Below are 24,042 nucleotides of genomic sequence, written 5' to 3' on the forward strand. Positions count from 1 at the left end.
GACATGGTCACAATTTAGCCTGCATTAGTATAGAACAAAATGGGAAACTACATTGAAGCTCCAACAAAACTCAATTGAACAAAAAAAACAGTAATTGACATAAATATGTGATTAACTACAAACACACACACACACACACACACACATCCCATTACACATATGAAATATATATATATATATATATATATATATATATATATATATATATATATAGGTTATATATAATATAAAAAAAATATATATATAGATAAAAATATAGGCTATATATATATATATATATATATATATATATATCCTATATATATCCTATATATATCGTATAAGATATAGTCAGGCTTAATGAGTCATTCCCTAATTTATACAAATATCAGCCACATAGCCTATATAATCAATAAAAAAAGATTTTTCAAAAAAAATAAAAATTCAGCTGGGGAAGTTTACATAAATATCAGGCATAGGCTATACATTACGTAAGCAGAGCAGAACGTTTAATAGCCTACATTCAGTGATTCTGGTCCAAGAACGCATCTGTATAGCTGAGCATCTCCAGCACGTGCGTGAGTGCTGAGCCATGGAACAGTGATGCTGGATCCACTGCGCCACCCACATGAGCGCCAAAGAACTGCAAGCACTCAGCGCATTTAAAACCCCCTGCAAAGCACTGGGGGAGTTACAGTGCGAATTGGACTCTGAGTGAGTAAAAGTTCGCTCGGGATATTCTTGCGGACAGTAGGACAGATATACGAAAACATGGCAAACAAAGGACAGCAGCCTCCCTACCTTCACTTGGCAGAGCTGACCGCATCACAGTTCCTGGATATCTGGAAACATTTTGATGCAGACGGTGAGTACAGATGCGCCGTTTATTCCACGGATTATGATTCTAAAAAAAGAACTAATTATGTCATAAGTGAAATTTTATCATTAAAAAAGCAGAAAAAAAGTTTGACGCTAACGTGAAACCCTTGTAGACACTTTATAGGGTTCAATATCTCTGTGTGAATATTAAAGAATTTGGCAGTTTTTACGTGAAAAAAACAATTGATCAGAGAAAGAAACTTAATCAACAACATTCGAACATTTATGACCCAATGTAATTGTAATCAGTTGGCTAATGCATTGATTGTAGACTATGGCGTGAAACAAACTTAGAAAATAATAAAATGCCCAAAAAAGTAATTTCCGAAATTGTATAGAAACACGATATTGTTTCTATACACGATATATATATATACACACACACCCACACAATCCAGCATATTAGCCTATTTTATGAACTCCATCCTGTCACAGATACGTCATTTTTGTTGATGTTGCTTGATAATCATAAAACATTTTTAGTGCACTTCTTGGTAGGCTACAAATCGAGAGTAGACTTCTACCACTGCTATGATCTAATAAGCCGTGGACAAAATCAATGAAAACCTATAGGCCTACAACTTTAAAAAAAATAAAAATTGTTTATTAATTTATTAGTGCTACTAACCTATCGCGTTTCCAGTAGGCTATAAGGGGCTCCAAATAGTATTGTGTCCCATTAGTGAAATTATTTTTTTCTGTTTCACCGGAGCTGTATTTCAAAATGTAGTGATCTGCCCACCTCGACATCATTTTTGTGCATCATGCCTGCGCTGATTGGGTTTGAGAAAGTTCACTTTCTCCAACGCGGTGTATTCTCAAGTTTATTTGAACGCATCCTGGGCATCTGTCATTGCACATTGTTGGGATGATGATGGGCGTGTGTGTTCAAGGTCCTCATCACCCAGGACATCTTGTGAAGATCACTTACAGGAACCGCATTATTCTGGGAGAGTTTTCTTACATCCTGCAATATCGAAAGCTGAAAATATCTCATTGACTAATTATTTATGTATTAGGATCATAATCGTATTCGTGGAGCAGATGTTATCGTTATTGGCAACTTGGTTAGTGTTTCTTTCCTGTTCGTTTTGTATAGCCTAAATGAAATACAGAAAAGAAAAGAAAAAATAGATAGGGTAAATAACGTAGCCTACTATTAGCTATGTGAAGAACCTACTTATCTCTTATATGAAACATTACATGAAAGATTCCTCATATAAAGTAAAAACAACAACGTTTCAAGTGTTTAAGTGCTTCAAGAGAGTTGGTGTTCGTGCTTAGCATGATTCCATTAAAAAGAAGGTAGGTACACAATCTGTAAAGTTTATGAGGGATGGCTTATGATATGTTTATTTAAAATGTAAGCAATTATAAATGTAACTGCTACAAAATTGTTTTTAAGGAAGACATTTTTCATGAAGATTCTCAGTCATTCACATTATCATAGAATAACATCTAGATATTGAGGAGCATCTGGAATTATTTTCCATTAAAGATGCTTTACCACTCATTCAAGTTGGCTTGATGGAAATTCCTTCCATTTTAGAATCAGTAAAGTTCATAGCTGCAACACAATTGAACTGGTTCAGCAAGTGATATGTTTTGTTATGTCATAATCCAAAATGGCTACTCCAACACATCAGTTCTATATCCAAGATGGCTGGAAAATTATGGTAATAGCATAGGCAGAGCCAACAGGTATAGAATTCAAATATGGTAGGAATGAATAGCCAATATGTATGCTTGGGCCATATTGCATATAAGCATGATGGAATCAACAATCTGTACACATTGACATTCTCAAAGACCATTAGTTCAAGGTGTAAACAAAAATTCAATTCATTGTAAAGAGAATGAATGGTTGTCATATCTCTGAAAATGTCAGAGCAATCATATCAGCACCAGATGGCAACATAGCGGTCAATTCCAACATACTCAGCAGGATTAATGCATGTATAAACTATTAATTATTATGTATTGCACCCAACAATTTAGTAGATGAATTATTCTGCATAGATCTTTGTCTACAATCAATGTATGTAGTGTTCAGTCAGTGTTCATTCTCTCAACACAATAGACAGATCAATTGCTGACACACTAGTAAGATTGCCTGTCTTCAGCTCATAGTATTTTCACAGCCATGCAGTGATGGTACTTCACATTTATTATAAATAACAGAAAGAGATATTTCCCATGAGTCATGTGTCCAGCTGTCTAGAAATGCCACTATAATCCACAGGCAAATTCATCAAAATAGCAGTTCACACTAAGACATTTCAAACATGATAATAGGACAATACTTATGTACCCAATGCAGTTCTCACTTCACACAAGTTACAGTCACTTTGGTGATGTATTAGGCCATAGACACAAAATCCCATTTCAAACGCGTACACATACACATATTTCCTTTGCATGAAGGGCCAATTTCCTGGCATGGGAAATTACCCCCAGATGGTAATATTGCATTTATTTGTGGGGGTAATTTAAAATTTCAGCATATTCTCTGAAGCATCAAGAAGAATCTCCTTTTCGTCTTTTCAAATAAATGGCTTTAAAAGGCTCATACCGTAAGGCCCCCAATTAGAGGAAAAATGGGAAAGAGAGAGCCTTCAAAGCTTTAACTGGGAGACTAGCCATCAAAAGTTTTTAATTAAGAACTGTGTTACTTGGATTGGGTGCCAGCCAACAAACCAATCTAGAGTTAACCAGCTTCAAAGCAGCCATCTAGGCAATCTCATTACTTAGCATTTCCACTGAGAGACAGTAGTTATCTAGTCATATAATGACAAACATCATTATAGATGAAGGCATCTCAATAAGTACTGAACCAGACTTCCTTATATTGCAGGAAATGGCTACATTGAGGATAAGGAGCTTGAAAACTTCTTTAGTCAGCTGGAGAGTGCACGGAGAGGGGCTGGTGTGGTAAGTTACGGACAAGTGAAGAAGCATTAACATCTCATAAAGTCTTTCAAACTAAACTGCGGAATTCTCAAAGTAATGAGGGAACTTAGGGAAACCCAAACTAGCCCTTAACTGATATGTTTGGTCTTGGTGGAAAATATCTGCTGCTGTTATTGCTGCTGCTGCAGAGCAAGTATGGGACTTGCTATTGCCAAATCATACACTACACGCTGCTTTGAGCAAGGAGGACATGCTGCTGCTGTATAATATAGCATACGTGAGTTACCTGTAGCAGATCTATACAGGTGGAGCTGGGGAAGATGAGAGGGTTTCTGAAAGCGTGCTGCGACTGCTACAGCAAATGCTGACCAAGTGTTTGAAGGTTGAGCAGCGAGCTCATTGGCTACTGATACAGCAGGAACCAATCAGCTGTGCCCTACAGAGAATGATGTGATTGCAAGATTGAGAACTATCAGCCTACGCCATCTAGAATTTCATGACAGAACTTTTTTACATAAATGTCTCCATGTTTTTTGGGGGGCTGGTTTTCCCATACAAAATAAAGTAAATGGGGACCGATGTTGTTTTGGACCTAATTGACTTTCATTGTATGGACAAAAACATTCTTCAAAATGTGTTCCACAAAAGAAATTAAAGTCATACAGGTTTGGAACAACAGGGTGAACTATCACTTTAAGATATCAAAGCTACAGTGTGTCAGCGTCGCCTCCACTGGCTCAACCAATGGCATGATTAGAGGGCGGGGCTAAATGTTTCGAAGATTGGGCTGGTTTGAAACTTCAAAACATTAATGTTTTAACAGATAATGTTCATTATTTTTGCAATTCTATCTCTTTAGATGAGATAAACTAAAAACACTAAGACACTAGATGAGACACTAAGACCCATTTCCTTTAACCCTAAAACACGTCATTCAAAATATGGGGAAAACACCTTTCAATGCTGTTTGTACAGAAAAATCAATATGGAAAATTCCTTCATATTAACAGAGTACATAGGGCCCTATTTATACAGACTTTGCTTAGTGTGAACTGTGTGCAAATCAAATATATAAAGACCCCAGATGACTAGGCAGATGGCATCCAGGAAAGAGAGGACAGGAGATTTTATCTTTATCCCTGTATGCTCAACAATAAAACAGGGGGAGCCTCATAAAAGTTAGTAATTCTATTATCTGCCTTACAGGTGGCAAGGAAGATGGCAGAGAACAATGTACACCATTTCTAAAGTGCTAGCTTTGTCCTAACCTGAGAAGCACAAACTGATTAAAGCTTTTCCAATAAGCAAAGAATGAGAAGAAGATTCATCTTGTTGTGCTGTCTTCATACAGGACCCCTCAAATGCAGCCTTTAAAGAGAAGATGACAGAGTTCATGCAGAAATTCGACAAGAACAAAGACGGAAGAATTGAGATGTCAGAGGTAGAAGAACACATCACTTACATCACTGTGACTTTGCCATTGACAAGCTTGTAAATATCCGGTACCCTAAGAGACCGCGATTATCCCATCATCCTTTCTGAGAAGAGGAAACTCTAATTCCACTCATGACTTTAATCAAACCTGTAACTTATTGATAGAGCTGTCCAAAAAGAGCCGGTCTCAAATAGGAAAAAAATGTAGGTTCTCATTTATTTACAGTCCCTTGTTGTACGGGTGTCTAATCCAATCTATACTTTCCATTAGCTGGCTCAGATCTTGCCCACAGAAGAGAACTTCCTTCTCTGCTTTAGACAGTTTGTGGGATCCAGCGCTGAATTCATGGCAGTAAGTGATGATGCTACTTTTTCATTTTATAGATCCATGGTCATTTACATACATATACATATATATAGACAGTATAAAACACAAATTTCCTCCTGGGAACCATACAAATATTTTCCCTATACTTATTCATTACAATGCATTGCCAAATACTACATTTCGGATGGTTTGATCATCAGAAAGTGACTGCCTCAATGATGTATTATGTCAAGTTGAAGAGAGAATGAACTAAGGAGAAAGGGAAGCTTTTTAATCATCCAGTGTGGTAGGCAAGCCTTTTAAAGGGATAGAATGAGTAAGTACAAACTTCTATTTTCAGATGCATGTATTATTGATGCGCTGCTGTAATTCTCCGTAGACCTGTAGAGGGAGGCATCTATCTTTGATAAGAGTCTGTGATGGAAACAAGGCCAGCTGCTAGATTAAAAAATTCATTAAATGGCATTTCTTGCTCCTTGCTCTAACAATGCACAGCTGCTTCGAATAGAAATTACAGAGGGTATAATGAAAAAACTATTTTAATTAATGTACTGTAAGAATAATTTGCCTATTATTTCTCCACTTCTGCATTTACATGCACTCCTATCCCTCTGATTTGTCACATCTAAGATATATTGCACATATAATTATAAGCTGTACTGATGATGGTACAGTTACAGTATCTTTTTTGTATGTTTGTCTGTATACAGGCCTGGCGGAAATATGACACAGACCGCAGCGGTTTCATTGAGGCTAATGAACTTAAGGTAAGATTTCTATTACTTTTACTGCTGTGGCCTTCACAACAATCCTGAAAAGAGTTTCCACAGCCACTAATGTGACGAGGCAGATGGAAACTATGCAAATTGGATTTGGTGGCTGGCATCCGAAGAGAGTATACAAATCACTACATTTGTAAACAAAGCAAATGAAGCAATGATCACTGAGGACACGATGACCTCAAAAAAAAAAGTATAGCAGATGTCATGCTTAAGGGTGTTCACAAACCAGAACAGGAGGGGGTTTGTAAGATAATAAACTCTAAGAAGAAAAGGTTGTATATAGAACCGAATATAAAGGTAGACAGTATATATATATATAGAAGGGATCTGTCATTTGTTTCATATATAGAATCTTTTAGGGGTTCCCATCATAGGATCACGTCATGGATTTAGTTTTAATTAATTCATTTAGTTTTAAATCACTTTTAATTAATTAATTTTATGCTTGCAAACATAGATTATCAGTAGAAAATAATTAAATAACCCGCTGAACATTAAAGTATAATGCGATCATTTAAGACATTTCTCCTTATATAGAACATTTTTGGCATAAATTGTCAAGAACACAAGGTGTCTATATTGAACCTCATTGAACATTTTTGTAGTAGATGGGATAGCATATATATGTATATAATTATCTAAAATATAATTTCGTAAATCAGCTGACAAAAGAGGTTTTGAAATCCTAGCATTTTCTTTTAACAGGTTTTTAAACTCATAACAATTATTTAAATTTAAATTTAAATTTAATCTTTTTTCCAACAGGGCTTCCTCTCTGACCTGCTTAAAAAGGCAAACAGACACTATGACGACCAGAAATTGCAGGAATACACACAAACAATAGTAAGTTGTTGTCTTTGTGGTGCATTAGTCATTATCTTATCCTCCTAGTGTCTCCTAGTTACCCAATAACAAACATTAGACATAAAAGCGTTAAAGTTTTATTTTACCTTTAAATCCTGGAGCCATTTGCCACCATGCTTGAGTGACTAGTACATGCACTGACCCCACGGGTTGTGTCTGCACTCCAGCTGTGCTAACATATGCCCACATCTTAAGGCCAGAGACACACACCTGAATTAATCCAAGGCATGCCAGCTGGATAATTGAGAGCCTTAGTTGTCCTCTACCCACTTTGAAAAATAAAATAAGTTTAGAAATGTTGTGCAGCAATAGGACATACTGATTTTATAAAGAAATTTGACGCAAGTTCAGTTGCATAAACATAATCATTATGTTAAGACTGTGTCTTAAGAACAAGTACGAACAAGTTACGTTTAACTGACTAACTGAAACGTTTATGAACAATTTGATGACTAACTTATAAGACTAGTATTAGCAGTTTATGCAACCAGGATACTGTGTAAACATTTAAACTGCACCATTCTCTCCTTTTTAGCTCAAGATGTTCGATCTAAATGGCGATGGGAAACTGGGTCTGTCTGAAATGGCGAGGTGAGAGAAAAAAGAAAAGAAAATCACATTCATATTGTAATCACATCAACCTAATAATAATTTTTCTGTTTATGTCAAGGCTTCTGCCGGTTCAGGAGAATTTCTTGTTGAAGTTTCAGGTGAGAGCACATTCATACATGAAGTTTTTAGCTTGGTTTTAGTTTGAAATGTAATATGTTTAGCTACTGAACAATGTTTTTATTGCTGAACAGGGCGTCAAGCTGACTGCTGAGCAGTTCAACGCCATCTTTACATTCTATGATAAGGTGATGTATATGATATTGTGTAGATTTATATGCACTGCTGTAGTGTTGCTGGAAATCTGATCTCACCCTCCTTTGTGAGCTCCTTCTGAATGCAAAACAGTGTCCCCATTCACCTGTGCAGGAAAATGAGCAGAAGCACCTGCGCCTGTTTTTTTTTGTTTTTCTTCCAGCTTGGTGGTATCATCATTTGGAAAGGGATTTAAAATGCAAAATCAGAAGCACATTTACAACAGTTTAAGTGCCAACCACAAGTAATTACAGAAATCCCAATGAAAATTGCTGCAAGATGAAAATTGCTATTTAATGCTGTGCTACCACAAGTTCATCATTAGTCTTTCTCCAGTTAACTTACACAGACCAGACTTATGCCTTAGGAAGGCAAGATTATCTCATCATTGTTCTATGTAATCAATATCTTTGAGCAAATAGAGACCATTAGACAACAGCACCCGCTCACAGGCTTGCTATGAGGACCAACCTTCAGTTATACATGAAATGTAATCCACATGAACACAATGTGTATCAAATGTTAGCATTTAAGTGTAGAATTAGTCTCCTTCCCGCAGTCAAAATGCCTTTCTGTTGTTATGAAAAATATCGAGAGCGAGACATCACATGCCAGGCCATCTAAGCACTATTATGGCTTGCGGTCATAAAATAAGAATTGAAACAGACAGGCGTTTGGAAAAAATAGCATTTCTAACAGGGATTAAGTGACTCAAAAGCCATCATTAAGCCAATATGGCTCTGTTCAAATGAACAGACTCTTGGATTATTTCACCAAAAAATAAAAATTCTGTCATCATTTACTTACCCTGATGTCCCTCCAAATCCATATTACTTTCTTCTATTGGACACCAAAGCTGGCTCTTTTCCATGCTAAAACGATAAATGGTGACGGAAGCTTTCAAGCATCAAAAAGGACATATCATTAGTGGTCTATACATCTGTATTCCACTGCCATTCGATCTAAATCTAAGCCTTATTCACTAAGTTCATGAGAGTAGTGCTTGATTCATGAATGAATAGTTCTTTTGAGTCAGATCTTTTCAGTGAATGAGTTCATCTATTTCACACAACTGGTCTGAATGATTCGTCCACAAATTTGAACGATCCGACTCACACAGTGATTCGGTCGCCACAGTTCAATTTCAAAGCTATTTAATGTCTCCTGGAATTTTAAAGTCTAGAAAAGAAAAATCAGTACAAGAACATTCAAAAGGTTTTGTAAATTGTGAATTTCATGGGTGTTGCTTTCTTGCTTTCAAGGATGGAAATGGCTATATTGACGAGCAGGAGCTGGAGGCTCTCCTGAAGGACCTCTACGAGAAGAACCATAAGGTGAGATAAATAGTATAGCACTTCACAGTGACAAATAACAAAAGCAATCTTACAGTACTGTGCTTGTGTTTTAACCTCAGGAGGTGGACACCAAGAGCCTGACTGGTTATAAGCAAAGCATCATGGCACTGTCAGACGGGGGGAAACTTTACCGCACGGAGCTGGAGATCGTCCTTTGCCGGGAGCCCATGCTGTAAATCGAGGCTTCCTGACCTTCATCTCAGCTCTGTTCCAGCTGCCTGAATACTGTAACCGTGTGCATGTGCCGGGCACCCCCGTCCCCCTCCCATCCCCCTCTCGAAATGAGTTCTGAATGAGTGTGCACAGAAAAGCACAAAGTCTGTCCTCTCCCCATCTTTCCTTTCCCTTCCCACAACCCCGATCGCCACTGCTTTCCTTCGCCTACAAACTGCAGCTACTATGATGCCCTCTGCTCAATTTTTAAACTATATATTTAAAGAAGAATCTTTCTGAAAGAGTAGCAGATTGATGGTATAATATGATAAGATATTTATTTGGAGTGCTTGGCTTTCAATTCTTCTTCTGGTTTCTTCCCTTCCGTTTGGTTTCCTCTTCGGTTTGTTTTTGTCCTCATTTCATCTTGTTCCTGCCCAATTATGTTTGGGTTTGTGGTGTGTTTTTTTTTTTGGCTGATACTGTTTAAGGATGTAACTGAGAGCATTAATAAAAGTAATGTGATATAAATTTGATGTTTTGTCATTTATTTGTTTTTGCTAATCCGGATGCTTGAGAATTTCTTTCTTTTACAGAACAGAACATATTTAACTCTTTGAAATTGTCCTTTGTTACACGTAACATCTCATCCATACAGTCAGTTCTGTGACATGCTGGATGGAGACATCACATTTCTAGAAAACATCTTTCCCAATTGTGTCCAGATGCATTTAAACCACTTTAAATAATTTATCTGCTAGACTTTCCTCTTACATGGAGAGTTTGTAGAAATTCCTATCAATTAATCATCAGAACATGAATAATTCATCCAAATGCAGTTTGGGTTTTATAAATGGGGATTCTCTACACTGCTTGCATTGACTGATAACATTGCTCCAACGTACACTGATGATTTATTTAACTAAATCTTATCTTACAAAATCTAACCTATATTTTATTTAACATTCTATATATTCTAATAATTTAGAATATTTACTGTTTAAAGTAAAAAATAAATACTGATAATTAATTGAATATGTTAACTATTTTTCTTAAACATTTCTGCAGACTTTAAAAAAAAAGAAGCAATTAGTCTCTATTTAACAGTTTCACAATGCTGATTTTTTTTCTTAGCAAGTGTTCAAGTGATACCAGTGAGAATTTTGTTCAAAGCAAATGAACTGTAAAGGAAAATATTATGAGATGGTTCCTCAGCTCCAAAAATTTTGCTTTTAAATATATAAAAAGCTTTGCCCTTCCCATTTTTCCTAAGCATCCTAAGAAAGCATTCATACTCTGGTATTATGTCTATATTGTAATTGCTAGACTAATGAATTAATAAATGAAGATAATCCTGTTCTTTTATTGATGATGTTTAAATATAGCTACTGTGAATTTAATGGGGAATTGAGAGTGGATGGCTAAATTCACCTCTTCTCTATAGCCTTTCTACACTACAAAATGGGAAAGAGGCTATGTTCTTAAAAAAAAAAAAAAAAGTTGTTACCTAAAGGTAATCAATGCAATGCTAATTGAAATGTGGAGGCCTTAGATGCCTTTTAATTAGGCATCTAAATACTTTTTAAGACTTGATGAAGCTGATCTAGGTATAAGAAACATTCAAAACAGTGTTAAATGTGCAATAGTTCATACAATTTTAGATACTGCTGCAATCAACAACAGATCTCATTCTTCTGACATTAATGTGTTTAGCAGATGCTTTTCCTACCAATGTTATTTTCATTAAAGTGAACAAATCCCATTAACAGCAGTAACCAAGACATGCATCTGAGAAAACACCATACACAGGCTTGGAATCAACTTTCTAGGCTATGCTTCAAACATTAATAGCTCACAGCAACTACAAATACACTAAACTTCTAAGACGAAGATGTACCAGCCTCAGCTTATCTTGCCCGGATCTCTTGCAAGGCAGACAAGGATGTTACCACTAAAGCACCAATGCTTTCTCTCTCTGCCACTCAGCATATGCTAATATAATTATAAAGGCCTTTAATGTCCTTCAGGCTCATTGTGAGCCTCATAAGTCTCATAGAAAATTGAAAGCATAAAAGGGAAAAGGGGGATGGTTGCTAAGATCAAGAAAGGACAAGCAAAAATGAGCTTAAATGTATGATAAATGGTCATGATGCTAGGATGGAGGCTCACGGATTCATTCTTTACTCATGCACTTAATGCTGAAAATATGCCAAGCATGTTTGGCAGTCATTGTAACGTTAATTTGTGATGTCATACATGACAGTATTCACAGCATTTGAAAGTAAACTGCAGAACTCAACGTCTGTAAGCAGAGAGATGCAGTATAGAGACATCAGCCTTTATGTATACAGCCAATAGAGAGAGAGGTGAGCCTTTCACTGGTATTAGCACTTTAAATAGTGAGGGGTTCAACAGTTCTGCAACGTGTGGAGCAACAATGACTCCAAGTGGCCACTCATTATAATTGCACTAGTATGTCAATATGCATTGGCTACTGCTTCACTCTGATGCAAGTGTTGGACCTATGGTAAAAGAGTAGCAAAACTCGAGAGCACGTTGATGTGAATTTGAGAACTTCTACAATAAATATTCGTAATTGCAGTGACAGATTTGAGAAGTTGCAAGTGCCTAATTGAGGTTGTAGGCTACTGCGAATGTGAATGTAAGATTAAATGCAAATATAGGCTACATTTCAAGTTTGTGTCTGTCATAATATTTATGTGAATGGCATTTTACACATTTGTGACTACTTGTCTGCAGCTTCAAATTCAGAATACAGGTTTGTGACTATTGTCTGCGAGTGCAAATTTCAACATTCAACTTCAGATTTTTATTTTACATGTTTTCACATTGGAGCTGTGAGTGTAAATGTTCACTTACAAATACGAATATTTATTATATAAGTTTTCAAGTTCACATCTACGTGCTCTCGCGTTTTGCTAATCTTTTACCTTCATATGGACCTCTTAAGTCGCTTGTAATTTGTCTGGAAAGACTGAACCATTGTTTGGACATGGACATGGAATTTGATACAGTAGCCTAGCCTACGCAGGCACTATACACTGTAAAATGGTTTTTTTTTTTTTTTTTTTTTTTTAAATTGGAGTATGTTTATACAAGGAAATACTATTTCAGACATTTAACTTAAAAATGTATTCAATGCGACGTTACTTGTCATTTCTCTGTAATTATTTGTGAAATTTACTAGCAGTTTCTGAGGGAAAAGTGTTCCAAACTAAACCCTACAACATTTTTTTTTTTTTTTTCAGTGTACAGAAAAACAAGTAATAAAAACTCAGTGAGTGTTTTAGCGCACGTCATGGGATCACAACACTAAGAGATAAATGAAAGAGAAAATAAGTTGCTCGAGAATATAACTTTCTCTTGAAATTCAAATGAACTTTCTGAAATCAAATCAGCAATGGATAATAAAAAAGGCACAATCACTTGACTAGTTGAACATCATTTTTTTTATTAGCTCATTATTTTTTACATCTTGTGTTCACTCAATATCCTCGATTTTCTCTGTATCAGCTTCCTTTTCTGCTTTGTCCTCTTCAGATTCTTCCTTCTTTTCTGCTTGACTATTGGCTTGTGACTTTGTAAACTCTTCTTCTGCTTTCGAGATATTTGCCAAAACATTCTCTGAAAGCCACGAGTCATCGTAGAAATCAGATAGGCCTGATGAGGAAGCCGTTGGTGTGGATGTCGCCATCTTTTGTCGCTTTGCTGAACGTTCTTCCATTTATTTTGCAACAACCTCTTGTCGTTTTCTCATATATTCTTGCTCCTTCTCCAAATCTTGATCGATACCTTCATTGATTTCTTGCCGTAATTCAGTGGAATTAATTGTGCTCATGACTCTCATACCTTCCTTACGTATTTCTGTGGAACAATAGTTTTATAGGTGAAAAGGCAATATTTTTCTTATTTCCCTTCATATAAAGTTTTAATTAATTTTTGAAGCATAAAGGAAAGATTTTTGATCAATTATTGTTTTTCTAATATTATTGTAAATTTTAGAAGCTATCGATTGCAATTTCAATTTGTTTCAACTCGATAGCTATTATGGTTGCCGAGAAATTTGCAAAAAACTGTTTGTTTTTTCTGGAATTTCCAGGAAATCCAAAATCTTCTCCTGGATTTTTTTTTTGTGCCTTCCTTAACATAATGCCGAAAACCCGAAGTCTCTAGGTGGTCTGGTTGAGGAGTAGATAGAAGTGCAAGATTGGTGCGCACAGACAGAACAGAAATCATGAGCTAACAATCGCAATTTTGTCCGGTGGAAAATTGCGCTAAAAACCCAGTTAAACCAGTTACTCTTAGCTGGCTAGTCTTCGAGTCCCATTTACTGTACTACCGCTTGTCTCCAGCAGCAATGCAATGCAATGTCCTTGGAGGCGCTATAATCAACACATGCAGAGCACACAAGTTCAAGTAACGTTAACCCAGCCAGTGTGCGTTAGTCTTCCTCCAAGTCAACTGTGCTTCCAGCAATGGCCCTGTTGCAGTCCAGCAAGATTTTGACTAATGTCGGGGCTCAGGCCCCTGTTTTAGCAGTCTTACAGCTCCGTGCAAGGTAATTTGAGGCTTTATTTTTCTTGTGCAAACACTCTGTTGACAAGTTAGCTTGTGCTAGCGAGTTAGCGCCGCGGACTGACTAGAGCAGCACAACTGAAAGTTACTCTACTGTAACAAATGAGACTTTAACCTTGAATGCCTCATTCATTCATTCATTGTGCTTATAATTCAACATAGTTATTAATGCTTTTGATGTTTACCGAGTGTTGTTGTTTTTTTATCTTTCAACATGAAATTTTAATTTCATATATGACGACTGTCAATGTCAGAAGTTATATAGGCTAATATCACTAATAGGGCTTTGATAAGCGATCAGAGTTAATGAGATCAACACAGGCGAGATTTTAAGTTAAGTGTTCATAATGACATTACATTAGTGATATATCAGGTTCAGCCAGGCCTAGCTTGCTACTGTCTGACACAAGATTATATTTTCTGTCTATTTAATGGCATTATCATGATTGAGATGAAAAAACAGCCTCCCTATAAAAACTTATTTTCTGTTACTGCTGTTTCTGTTAAAGTATTAAGTTGCATTGCAATTTTAAATTTGTATTTTATTTTATACTAAATATTATTTATTTGATCTAACTTACTTGTGTTTTATATTCGCTCTAACTTTATTATTTATTTATTAATGTATCTGCTAGGAGGGCACTTAAAAATTGTAGGAACATAATTCATAAATTCATTAATTTACTTTTAATTAATTTTTTATCTGCATACATATTTATTTTTATATATCTTATTTTTGTTTACTTGCCTATTCATTTTTCTTTATAACTTTTTGTTATTTGTCTGTCAGCTTTGGGTTTACTTAATTATATGCTATAGAAATGATCTGTGACTTGAGTAGGAATAGAATAGAATAGAATAAAACCCCATATGTCCTGTAAAATTACATTATTGTCATTAATTATTGTTCTACCCTTAGAGTTCTGCTTGTTACTGAGGATAAAAAAGTAGCAGTATGTCTTAAATTCAAAAGCTGAGAGTACAGCAGCAGTGCACATAGTGTGGTTGGTTTTTATTGTAGTTCTAGTTGCTGATTGGTACAAATGACTGACATTCAAGAGCTGGGTTGAAAAGGGCAGTATGTGAGTGTGACACATGATTGGTTCTGATTCAGAGGGTGGGGTGTTGTTCACATCTCTTCATTGGATTACCACACTTTATGTGGGTGGGGTTTAGATTGGAATTATACTCCCATTTTACACTGGTAATTACAGAGATGGCCTACTGTTTGTCTTGGCAAGCTAGCAGAATCTTTATTTAGATTGACATGGCCATTCTGAACCTGTTTGCCAAGCATCCATCAGAACAAATACAGCCATGCAATGTGCTTAAACTTGGAGTTTAAATCTCTCTACTGTTAACGTTCAGACATGAAGTCTCAATAGTGGAGTTTAGCAGTCTAGCTCAAGCTGTTATTGAATTCCTTCCAGTTTAGCAAGAACTAAAACTCTGTAATGATAATCAGCTTATGATAAACTTATCCATCTTGGAGAATTTTTAATGAGACGTTTCGAAGAATGAGTAGATTTTGTATATGCAAAGAAGTTTTCGGGCCGGTGAAAAGAGAAGGTGGTCTGTATTTAATTATCAGGAATGTTTGAATTTCAGTCTTCTGCACTGCTCTAAATTCTTTGGGGTTCACAGCTATAACAGTGCTTGGCCTTACTTCCAAAAGTATTTAAAAATTAAACAATTTAACTATTAACATCAATTTTCCTATGACAACACACAGTCATAACAATTTGACTGGAACAGCGTACTTGCACTCAATAGTTAACCTAAAAGTATTCTTTTTTTTTTTTCACAGCTCATGGTGGACTGAGGTACAGATGGGACCCCCTGATCCCATCCTGGGTGTCACAGAGGCGTTCAAACGTGACACCAACCCCAAAAAGATGAACCTCGGAGTAGGAGCTTATAGAGACGATCAGGGCAAGCCGTTTGTCCTTAACTGTGTCCGAAAGGTTTGTCATAACGTAGCAATTGGCATACGATATGATTATGCAAGGATCTTGTTAGATTTCCCTGAATCACCCTGGCCTGTTTTATCTTCTAAAATGCTTTTTGTTATATAGCTGACATACTTTTAAAACAGCAATTGTCCATAATTCTGTCCACTTCCAATCAGCCAAATAAAGTTTTAATATTCTAATCCCTGCTCAAAACAAATGACAGAATTTGGTATTGTCAGGCTGAGGCCCAGATTGCTGCTAAGAAGTTGGATAAAGAGTACCTTGCTATTGGAGGGTTGGCAGACTTTTCAAAGGCCTGCGCTCAGCTGGCTCTTGGACCCGATAATGAGGTCTTAAAGAGCGGAAGAGTAAGTACTTTAAAGCAGTGCATTTTAAAAGGAAGTATTTTGCTTATTAAAGTATTAGATGTGATTATTAATTCCCAGTTCTTTTTGCACGCAGAGCATCACTGTCCAGACGATCTCAGGAACCGGATCTCTACGTATTGGTGCTAACTTTTTGGTATGTAGTTAAACATAGTGGTTTGTAAGGATTTCATAATATATTTGTTTCGTTTTATATGTGGCTGTCATAGAGCACAACAGAAGTGACCCATCCTAGTCCTTCGTATGTATATAAACTAGTGCTGTCAATCGATTAAAAACTTTAACTAGATTAATCACACATTTTTTCTGTGATTAATCGCAATTAATCGCAATAAAAAAAGAAATGTTTTTGTACGTTTTTAATATATTTTATAATGTAATAATTTCACAGTTAATCAAATTAACGTAGAAACAACATAAAGACAGTATATTTTAAATAATTTTTTAATGGCATCTTTTTATGAATGAAGGCCAGTATTACTGATATTAATACAGCTACTGATTTTTTTTTCTTTTTCACATTTATTAGGCTTCAAAAATATAACACTTTTTAATTTAAGTGAACTTAAAACAATGCTAACATAAACCCATAATAAATGTCATATTTATTCGTGCCCTTCCTGTCTTAACAGTTAGGAAATATACTGTAATAAAGTTATCAAAGTTATATGCAGTCTGCACTGCATAAACTATAAATTAAATAGTTAATCCTTATTAAAGCTACAAAAGTTATTTAGTCAACAGCAGTGAGTCATTTTCTCTGTTCCCTGACAGGAAGCTTTATTGGCTGCTGTCCCTTTAAGAGCAGACAGACACGCGGATCTCACCGTTTATATACCGTACTGTCTATGGATCTCACACGCGCGCCTCATTCTCTCGCAACTCTTCGTTCATTTTAGACTTTATATAAATCATTTAAGACTGCTCTTTTGAGGATAATCGACAAAACTGACATTTTGGGATTGTTATTGTTAGTTCAAGCGCGAAAGAGAACTGGATTCTGGCGCCCTGTCTATGCATTGTGTGTGTGTGTGTGTGTGTGTGTGTGTGTGTCACATAAAGACATTCACAGACAGCACTTTCTCTTTTGTCTTGCCGCGCTTGAAATGTTTAAAAGCATTTAAATGAATAAGAGCGTGATCATATAATGTAAAGCTAGCCAACGGATGACAGAAAAGACGGATGCTGCGTTAATTGCGTTAAATATTTTAACACGTTAAACCAGACAAAAATTAATCGCATGCGTTAACGCGTTAACGTTGACAGCACTAATATAAACCTTTAGAAACAAATACTAAGTATGTTTTAAAAATAATATTTTATTTACTTGCCTAATTTTACACTACCATTCAAAAGTCTGGGGTTGGTAAGAATTTTTTTTTTCATGTTTTTGAAAGAAGTCTCTTCTGCTCACCAAGGCTGTATTTATTTATTTGATCAAAAATATAGTAAAAACAGTAATAGTGTGAAATATTTTTACAATATAAAATAAATGTTTTCTATTCTATACATTTTAAAATGTGATGGAAAGCTGAATTTTCAGCTGAACGATGCTTCAGAAATCATTCTATATGCTGATTTGGTGCCCAAGAAACATTTTTATTAGCCTGGGAAAACCCAGACATACTTCTGGCAAATTTAGATTTGCTCTGCAAGTAGTCTGGCAAAGAGCCCATTCAAGCCAATTTCTAATCCGTCCAAATCGCGGGCGTGAGGCGGGCTTTACACGATGACGATCGCTCTGATTGGTTTTAGGTCTATCCAATTGCGCCCAGAGGCATTTGAGCGACGTCTGTTGGTGAAGCGCACCAACTTTTAAATGCATTATTATATTCAAAATGCAAACACATGAGGACAGTCTCCATGAAAGACCCACTGGCAGATGAACGTGCTACTACATTTCTCTCCGAAACGGTAGGAAATTAAATTAGATTTAATAGAGGATTTTATCTGTGACAAGATGATTGACAGGGCAGTTTACGTGACAGGATGCACGCGACAGATCCGTCCGATAAAGATGACGAAGTAGTATGTCCCAAAGCTTGCCTACTTTTTTGCTACACATTCAAAAGTAAATACCTTTTCTTCACAAAAAGAGTACATACTTTTATGGCGTAGTGTAACTTAGGCGAATTGGGATGCAGCATATGGCTTTACACGATGACGATCCCTCTGATTGGTTTTAGGTCTATCCAATTGCGCCCAGAGGCATTTGAGCGACGTCCGTTGGTGACGCCTCTTTGGAAATGAGTTATTAATGAAGCTTTGCCAGACCATAACTCAGTTACTACTGAGAATGGTCTGGTTTTAACCAGGCTAATTTGTTATTATCACAGTTGAAAACAGTTGTGCTGCTTAATATTTTTGTGAAAACTTATACAGTTTGTTCAGGATTTTTTTATTTTTTTATATATATATACAATTTACTGTTTGATCAATAATTATGCATTACTTTCTAAAAAAAAATTACAAACCCCAAACTCTTGAACGGTAGTGTATATTGTATTTGTTTTTGACTTATTTATCTCATTCCCAATGCTTCATGGGACGAGTTGTCCACCGCTTCATCAATGAATTGAAGGGCACAGTCTTGTAGCTAATAGTTTTTCATTCTTTCATATATTTTTGTGCTTTTAATTTGAGTTTGTAATGCGATGGTAGGCCTGATTGTTTTTGTTAACCAAGGAAGGCTACTAAAAAAGTGGGTTGTCACTGTTGACTATTTTGATTTCTGGTTATTGGTTGTAAAGGTAGTTCAAATAACAAGTACTCACATCACTTCTTCTTGGCTAGTCACGATTCCATAACGTGTCCCGGGGCGTGTACCTGCCTAAACCCTCCTGGGGAAACCACACCCCTATCTTCAGAGATGCGGGCATGCAGCTAAATGCTTACGCCTACTATGACCCTAAAACCATTGGCTTTGACCTTAAAGGAGCCTTGGACGATATTTCAGTAAGAAAAATGTTTTATATCTTGTACTTTATTGGGAATAAGCATTGTACATTTGTTGCATTTTAGCTCTGTTCTTTTCTTCTGATCCACCTTTTAAGTATGAAGTATTGAAATTCTGGATAACGTAATATGTGGAGTATTTGTATAAATGAAGTGGGGGGGAAATGTTTTTCCCACAAATGAAATCAGATTTATGTATGTATTTATTTATTTCTCTTTCAGAAAATCCCTGAGAAGAGTGTTATTGTTCTGCATGCGTGCGCTCATAATCCCACAGGAGTGGACCCAAAGCCTGAGCAGTGGAAAGAGTTGGCTGCTCTGATCAAGGTAACTGGTTTTGGCGTTAAATTAAAGTCCGAAATCAAGCGGACTGCAGGTCTCAGAAAAGCTACTTATTGAAGTGACAGAAACACATAGTTGGAATGAAATCCTTATCTTTGTTTGACCATTTGGATTGATAAAAGAATGACTGTCCTCAGTCTCAAATGAATGACTATTTCAGTGATAATAAGATTCTTCACTCTCATTTCAACAGAAAAGAAATCTCCTGGTGTTCTTTGACATGGCTTACCAGGGATTTGCCAGTGGCGATATCAACCGTGACGCTTGGGCTGTGCGTTATTTCATTGAGCAGGGGCACAACATTCTTCTGTCCCAGTCTTTTGCAAAGAACATGGGCCTGTATGGTGAGCATCAAATATATTGTTAAAACAAATCCTTGCTAATTACACTTATATAAAAGTTAATAATTCCCTAATTCAAAAGTCTCTTCTCACCAAGGCTGCATTTGTTTGATCAAAAATACAATAAAAACAGTAATAATGTGTAATAGTATCACAATTTAAAAGAACTTTTTTCTGTTTTAATATATATTATAATGTAATTTATTCCTGTGATGGCAAAGCTGAATTTCCAGCATCATTACTCCAGTCTTCAGTGTCACATGATCCTTCAGAAATCATTCTAATATGCTGCTCAAGAAATATTATTATTATTATCAACGATAAAAACAGCTGTGCTGCTTAATATTTTTGTGGAAACTGTTTAAACGAATGAGAGAATGTTAGAAAAAACAGCATGTATTTGAAATAGAAATCTTTTGTACCATTATAAATGCCTTTCCTGTCACTTTTGATCAATTTAATGCATCCTTGCTGAAAAAAAGGATTAATTTCTTATAAATGGTAGTGTAAGTGTAATCTCACTTGTTTTTAACTTGTTTATCCTTAAACAAGTGAAACTTCTCCCACTATAGCAAGAGAAAATACACTGTACAGATATATTATTGAGTCAATTTATCATTCAAGGATTCAAGGATTTGTGTGATACTTGGAAAATTAGACAAAATACTTGTGGAGAATTATTTCGATTTTAAAGTTAATACTCTTGCGTCTTCAGGTGAGCGTGTAGGGGGCTTCACGGTGGTGTGTAAGGATGCTGAAGAGGCGAAGCGTGTGGAATCCCAGCTGAAAATTCTCATCCGACCCATCTACTCCAACCCACCCATGAACGGAGCTCGCATCGCCTCCACTATCCTCAACACACCCGAACTCTACAAAGAATGGTGAGTCCAGAGATTAATCGCCGTCATGAACACAGCCAATGAGATCTGAGCTCTACAGACTGTGGCTCGACTGTTTTTCTGGTAGGCTCGAGGAGGTGAAAGGCATGGCCAACCGTATCATTAGGATGAGAGAGTTGCTTGTTTCAAACCTTAAGAAGGAGGGCTCCACTCACAACTGGCAGCATGTCACTGACCAGATCGGAATGTTCTGCTTCACGGGACTCAAAGCGGAGCAGGTAAGTCAAGAGAAAGTGCGTTCTGGGTATCTCTGATAAGGCCTCAGCCTTTTCTCATTGGCTTTTCCCTGCTTGTCTTCTTTGTGGCTCTTTGTCAGGTGGAGCGTCTGATTAACGAATTCTCTATATACATGACAAAAGATGGCCGGATCTCCGTGGCTGGCGTGACCTCTGCAAACGTGGAATATCTAGCACACTCCATCCACGCTGTCACCAAGTGAAGCTGGCAGCAGACAGAGAGCAAGCAAAAAGTAATTTAGATGATATAAAGTCCTCTGCTGCCTGTCTTTTAGAACAAGATATGAAATAGAACTAATGTAGACTTCTAGTTCACTTAATTTGGAATTATAAATGTAAAAGGTAGTTCACCCAAAAATGAAAATTCTGTCATCAATCACTCACCCTCATGTTGTTCCAAACCCATTTGTTCATCTTTGGAACACAAATGAATCTGTTTTGTCATATAAAGTGAATGCGTCTCATATGGAGATTACCATATGGATTATGATTATGATCGTAGCTGTCAATGGAGGGACAGAAATCTCTCAGATTTAATTAAAATTGTCTTCATTTGTGTTCCGAAGATGAACGAAAGTCTTACGGGTTTAGAATGACATGAGGGTGAGTTATTAATGACAGAATTTTCATTTTTGGGTGAACTATCCCTATAATTCATGACAATGAATGTGAGCCCCTGAATAAATTAAGGCAGAATAATAAAAACAAGCTTTAAAGGATATCACTTATCAGTGCTGATACAGGAAATCATGATAAGAATGTTTTTATGGTCCAAAATATGCTGATATATCAATTAACAACATGTTTATTAAAGTTAGAGAAATCTTTTGGATTTCATGTTTGGACATTAATTGTAAAAGTCTTTATCGTGGCAATTACTCTTATCAAACTGATGATCCGGCATTAAAAGTCTTCTTGAGCTGTAACTTGTCCTGCTTAGACATGTTTGTGACGATAATGCACTTATTCTATACCGAGGTATCGTAACCTGCAATGTCAGCGTCTACTAGTAAAGAAAGATTGCCCATAGTGTTTGCACTACACGTGTTCTTGCGTAATTTATTATAAATGTATCTTGCTATTCTGTGTAATTGTCACAGATATCACACATAAAAAAATAATTTCATAAATCATTAGGAATTCACACATCCTAGCTGGCCATTAAACTGGATCTGATTTGTCAAAAAATGTGTTTGTGCATCTGTGGGCAAAATCGGATTAATCGATCCATTTTATGATAAAAAGCAACTTTAAAACATATATTGTAACTGATATTTCAGTGGTTAATCGATGCTTTAAGAAAAGCTTTGCTTGTTTAATCCTGTGTATGGCTGATGATTATGTAAACATGCAGTTTGTGAGGATAATTCAGTTTTGAAAAATGGTTAAAATACATATATTTGTATAACAGATTATTGAGTTGCTAAAGTAAATTAAGCGGTTTATGAAATGTCCAAAGTTATTTATCGAAAATGAAATGTCACGAGTGATACTGTATGAACAATCAAATTAATAAAAGTGAGCTCAACGAAAACTCACGTTTGAATTTTTTTTTTGTGATGCTTGTGTTCAAAACATTGTGTGGGTCATATGATTGTATTTTATAATAAAGCTACTTTAAATAAGTCAATAGCTGTGTCCCAATGTGAAGGCTGCATCCTCCGAAGGCCGATTGCGTCACAGCGGCGCGACGAAGGATGTCCCAATTCAAAGGCTGCACACTTAGGCTGTTCCAGTCCATTTTTAGACACGCACTTGCGAACTTCCCACTTCCCCTCGGGGGAATCCTTCTTATACTGTCTATGTCCCCCATAGACAGTATAAGAAGGATTCCCCCGAGGGGAAGTGGGAAGTTCGCAAGTGCGTGTCTAAAAATGGACTGGAACAGCCTAAGTGTGCAGCCTTTGAATTGAAATCCCTGCCGCCATTTTGAAGTGCGTTCCACTGCGTGAAGTTTATATGGACAGACCCTCGCTCCCTCGATTTTGACCGAGGGAGCGAGTCTACTTCATATGTACACTTCAGGCACCTATATGTCCCACAATGCAGTACGATTGTGATGTCCCCACAGATCTCATCTAATCACCACCACAACAAACAACTCTGATATATTCTTTTTTTTTTTTTTTTTTTAACAACCCAAACACACCTATAAACATTTGGATGCTGCATTAAACAAATTCTTATTCTAAAATAATGAAAAATAAATCAACTCCATAGCTGATTCCAAGTGATCAAGGGCTGCTTAGGACGCAGCCCATTAAAGTTTCCGCCAGTAGTGGGCACTCGTGCAACGTTAGCAATGACGTACATCCGAGTGAACGAGACGGAGGGAAGTTAGTGAAGGGCATGACAATTTTGGACTGGAACCAGACTGGAACGCAGCATTGGAAGGTCGCATTTGAAGGCCGATTGCGTCACCGCGGCGCGATGAAAGCTGTCCCAAATCAACAGGCTAGTTTGAGATGCGCCTAGCCTCGCCTGAAATGTATGCGAGAGTAGGCGGCTGCAGTGAGGGGAGGAGTGAAAAAAGCGCAGGCAAGACGGACAGTTCTCTCTCTTATCGCAGTGGATCTGACACCTGTGAGATCAAAGATGGATATCGCGGGATTCACGCTCGTGCACAGACAGCGTTGCTAATAAACTGGATGTAATTTAAATTCTGTTGCTTTTTTTTTTTAAATAATTATAATGAACGAGACACCCATTTAATTACATACCAAAGACGTGTTTTATCAATCATTTTTACTTTAATTACAGATCGACATGTTTTATATTTATATTTTT

General features: G+C 36.5%; 2 protein-coding genes across 2 annotated transcripts; both read left to right on the plus strand.

The window, feature by feature from the left end:
* Positions 1-669: 669 nt before the first annotated feature.
* On the plus strand, positions 670-10,076 carry calb2a (calbindin 2a). The gene is made up of 11 exons (XM_084409798.1): positions 670-844; positions 3,713-3,789; positions 5,120-5,209; positions 5,474-5,554; positions 6,241-6,297; positions 7,078-7,155; positions 7,712-7,767; positions 7,847-7,886; positions 7,980-8,033; positions 9,303-9,374; positions 9,455-10,076. The coding sequence occupies exons 1-11, from the start codon at positions 751-753 to the stop codon at positions 9,569-9,571; spliced, it is 816 nt and encodes a 271-aa protein (XP_084265924.1). The 5' UTR covers positions 670-750; the 3' UTR covers positions 9,572-10,076.
* Positions 10,077-13,743: 3,667 nt separating this feature from the next.
* On the plus strand, positions 13,744-22,789 carry got2a (glutamic-oxaloacetic transaminase 2a, mitochondrial). Its single transcript, XM_084409816.1, has 10 exons — positions 13,744-14,127; positions 15,952-16,108; positions 16,336-16,464; positions 16,559-16,618; positions 19,276-19,437; positions 19,660-19,764; positions 19,973-20,123; positions 20,836-21,001; positions 21,087-21,237; positions 21,336-22,789. Exons 1-10 carry the CDS (start codon positions 14,045-14,047, stop codon positions 21,456-21,458), a joined length of 1,287 nt encoding a protein of 428 aa, XP_084265942.1. The 5' UTR covers positions 13,744-14,044; the 3' UTR covers positions 21,459-22,789.
* The last annotated feature ends 1,253 nt before the right edge of the window (positions 22,790-24,042 follow it).

This window comes from Rutilus rutilus (assembly GCF_951802725.1).
Source record: "Rutilus rutilus genome assembly, chromosome: 5".
Taxonomy (NCBI): domain Eukaryota; kingdom Metazoa; phylum Chordata; class Actinopteri; order Cypriniformes; family Leuciscidae; genus Rutilus; species Rutilus rutilus.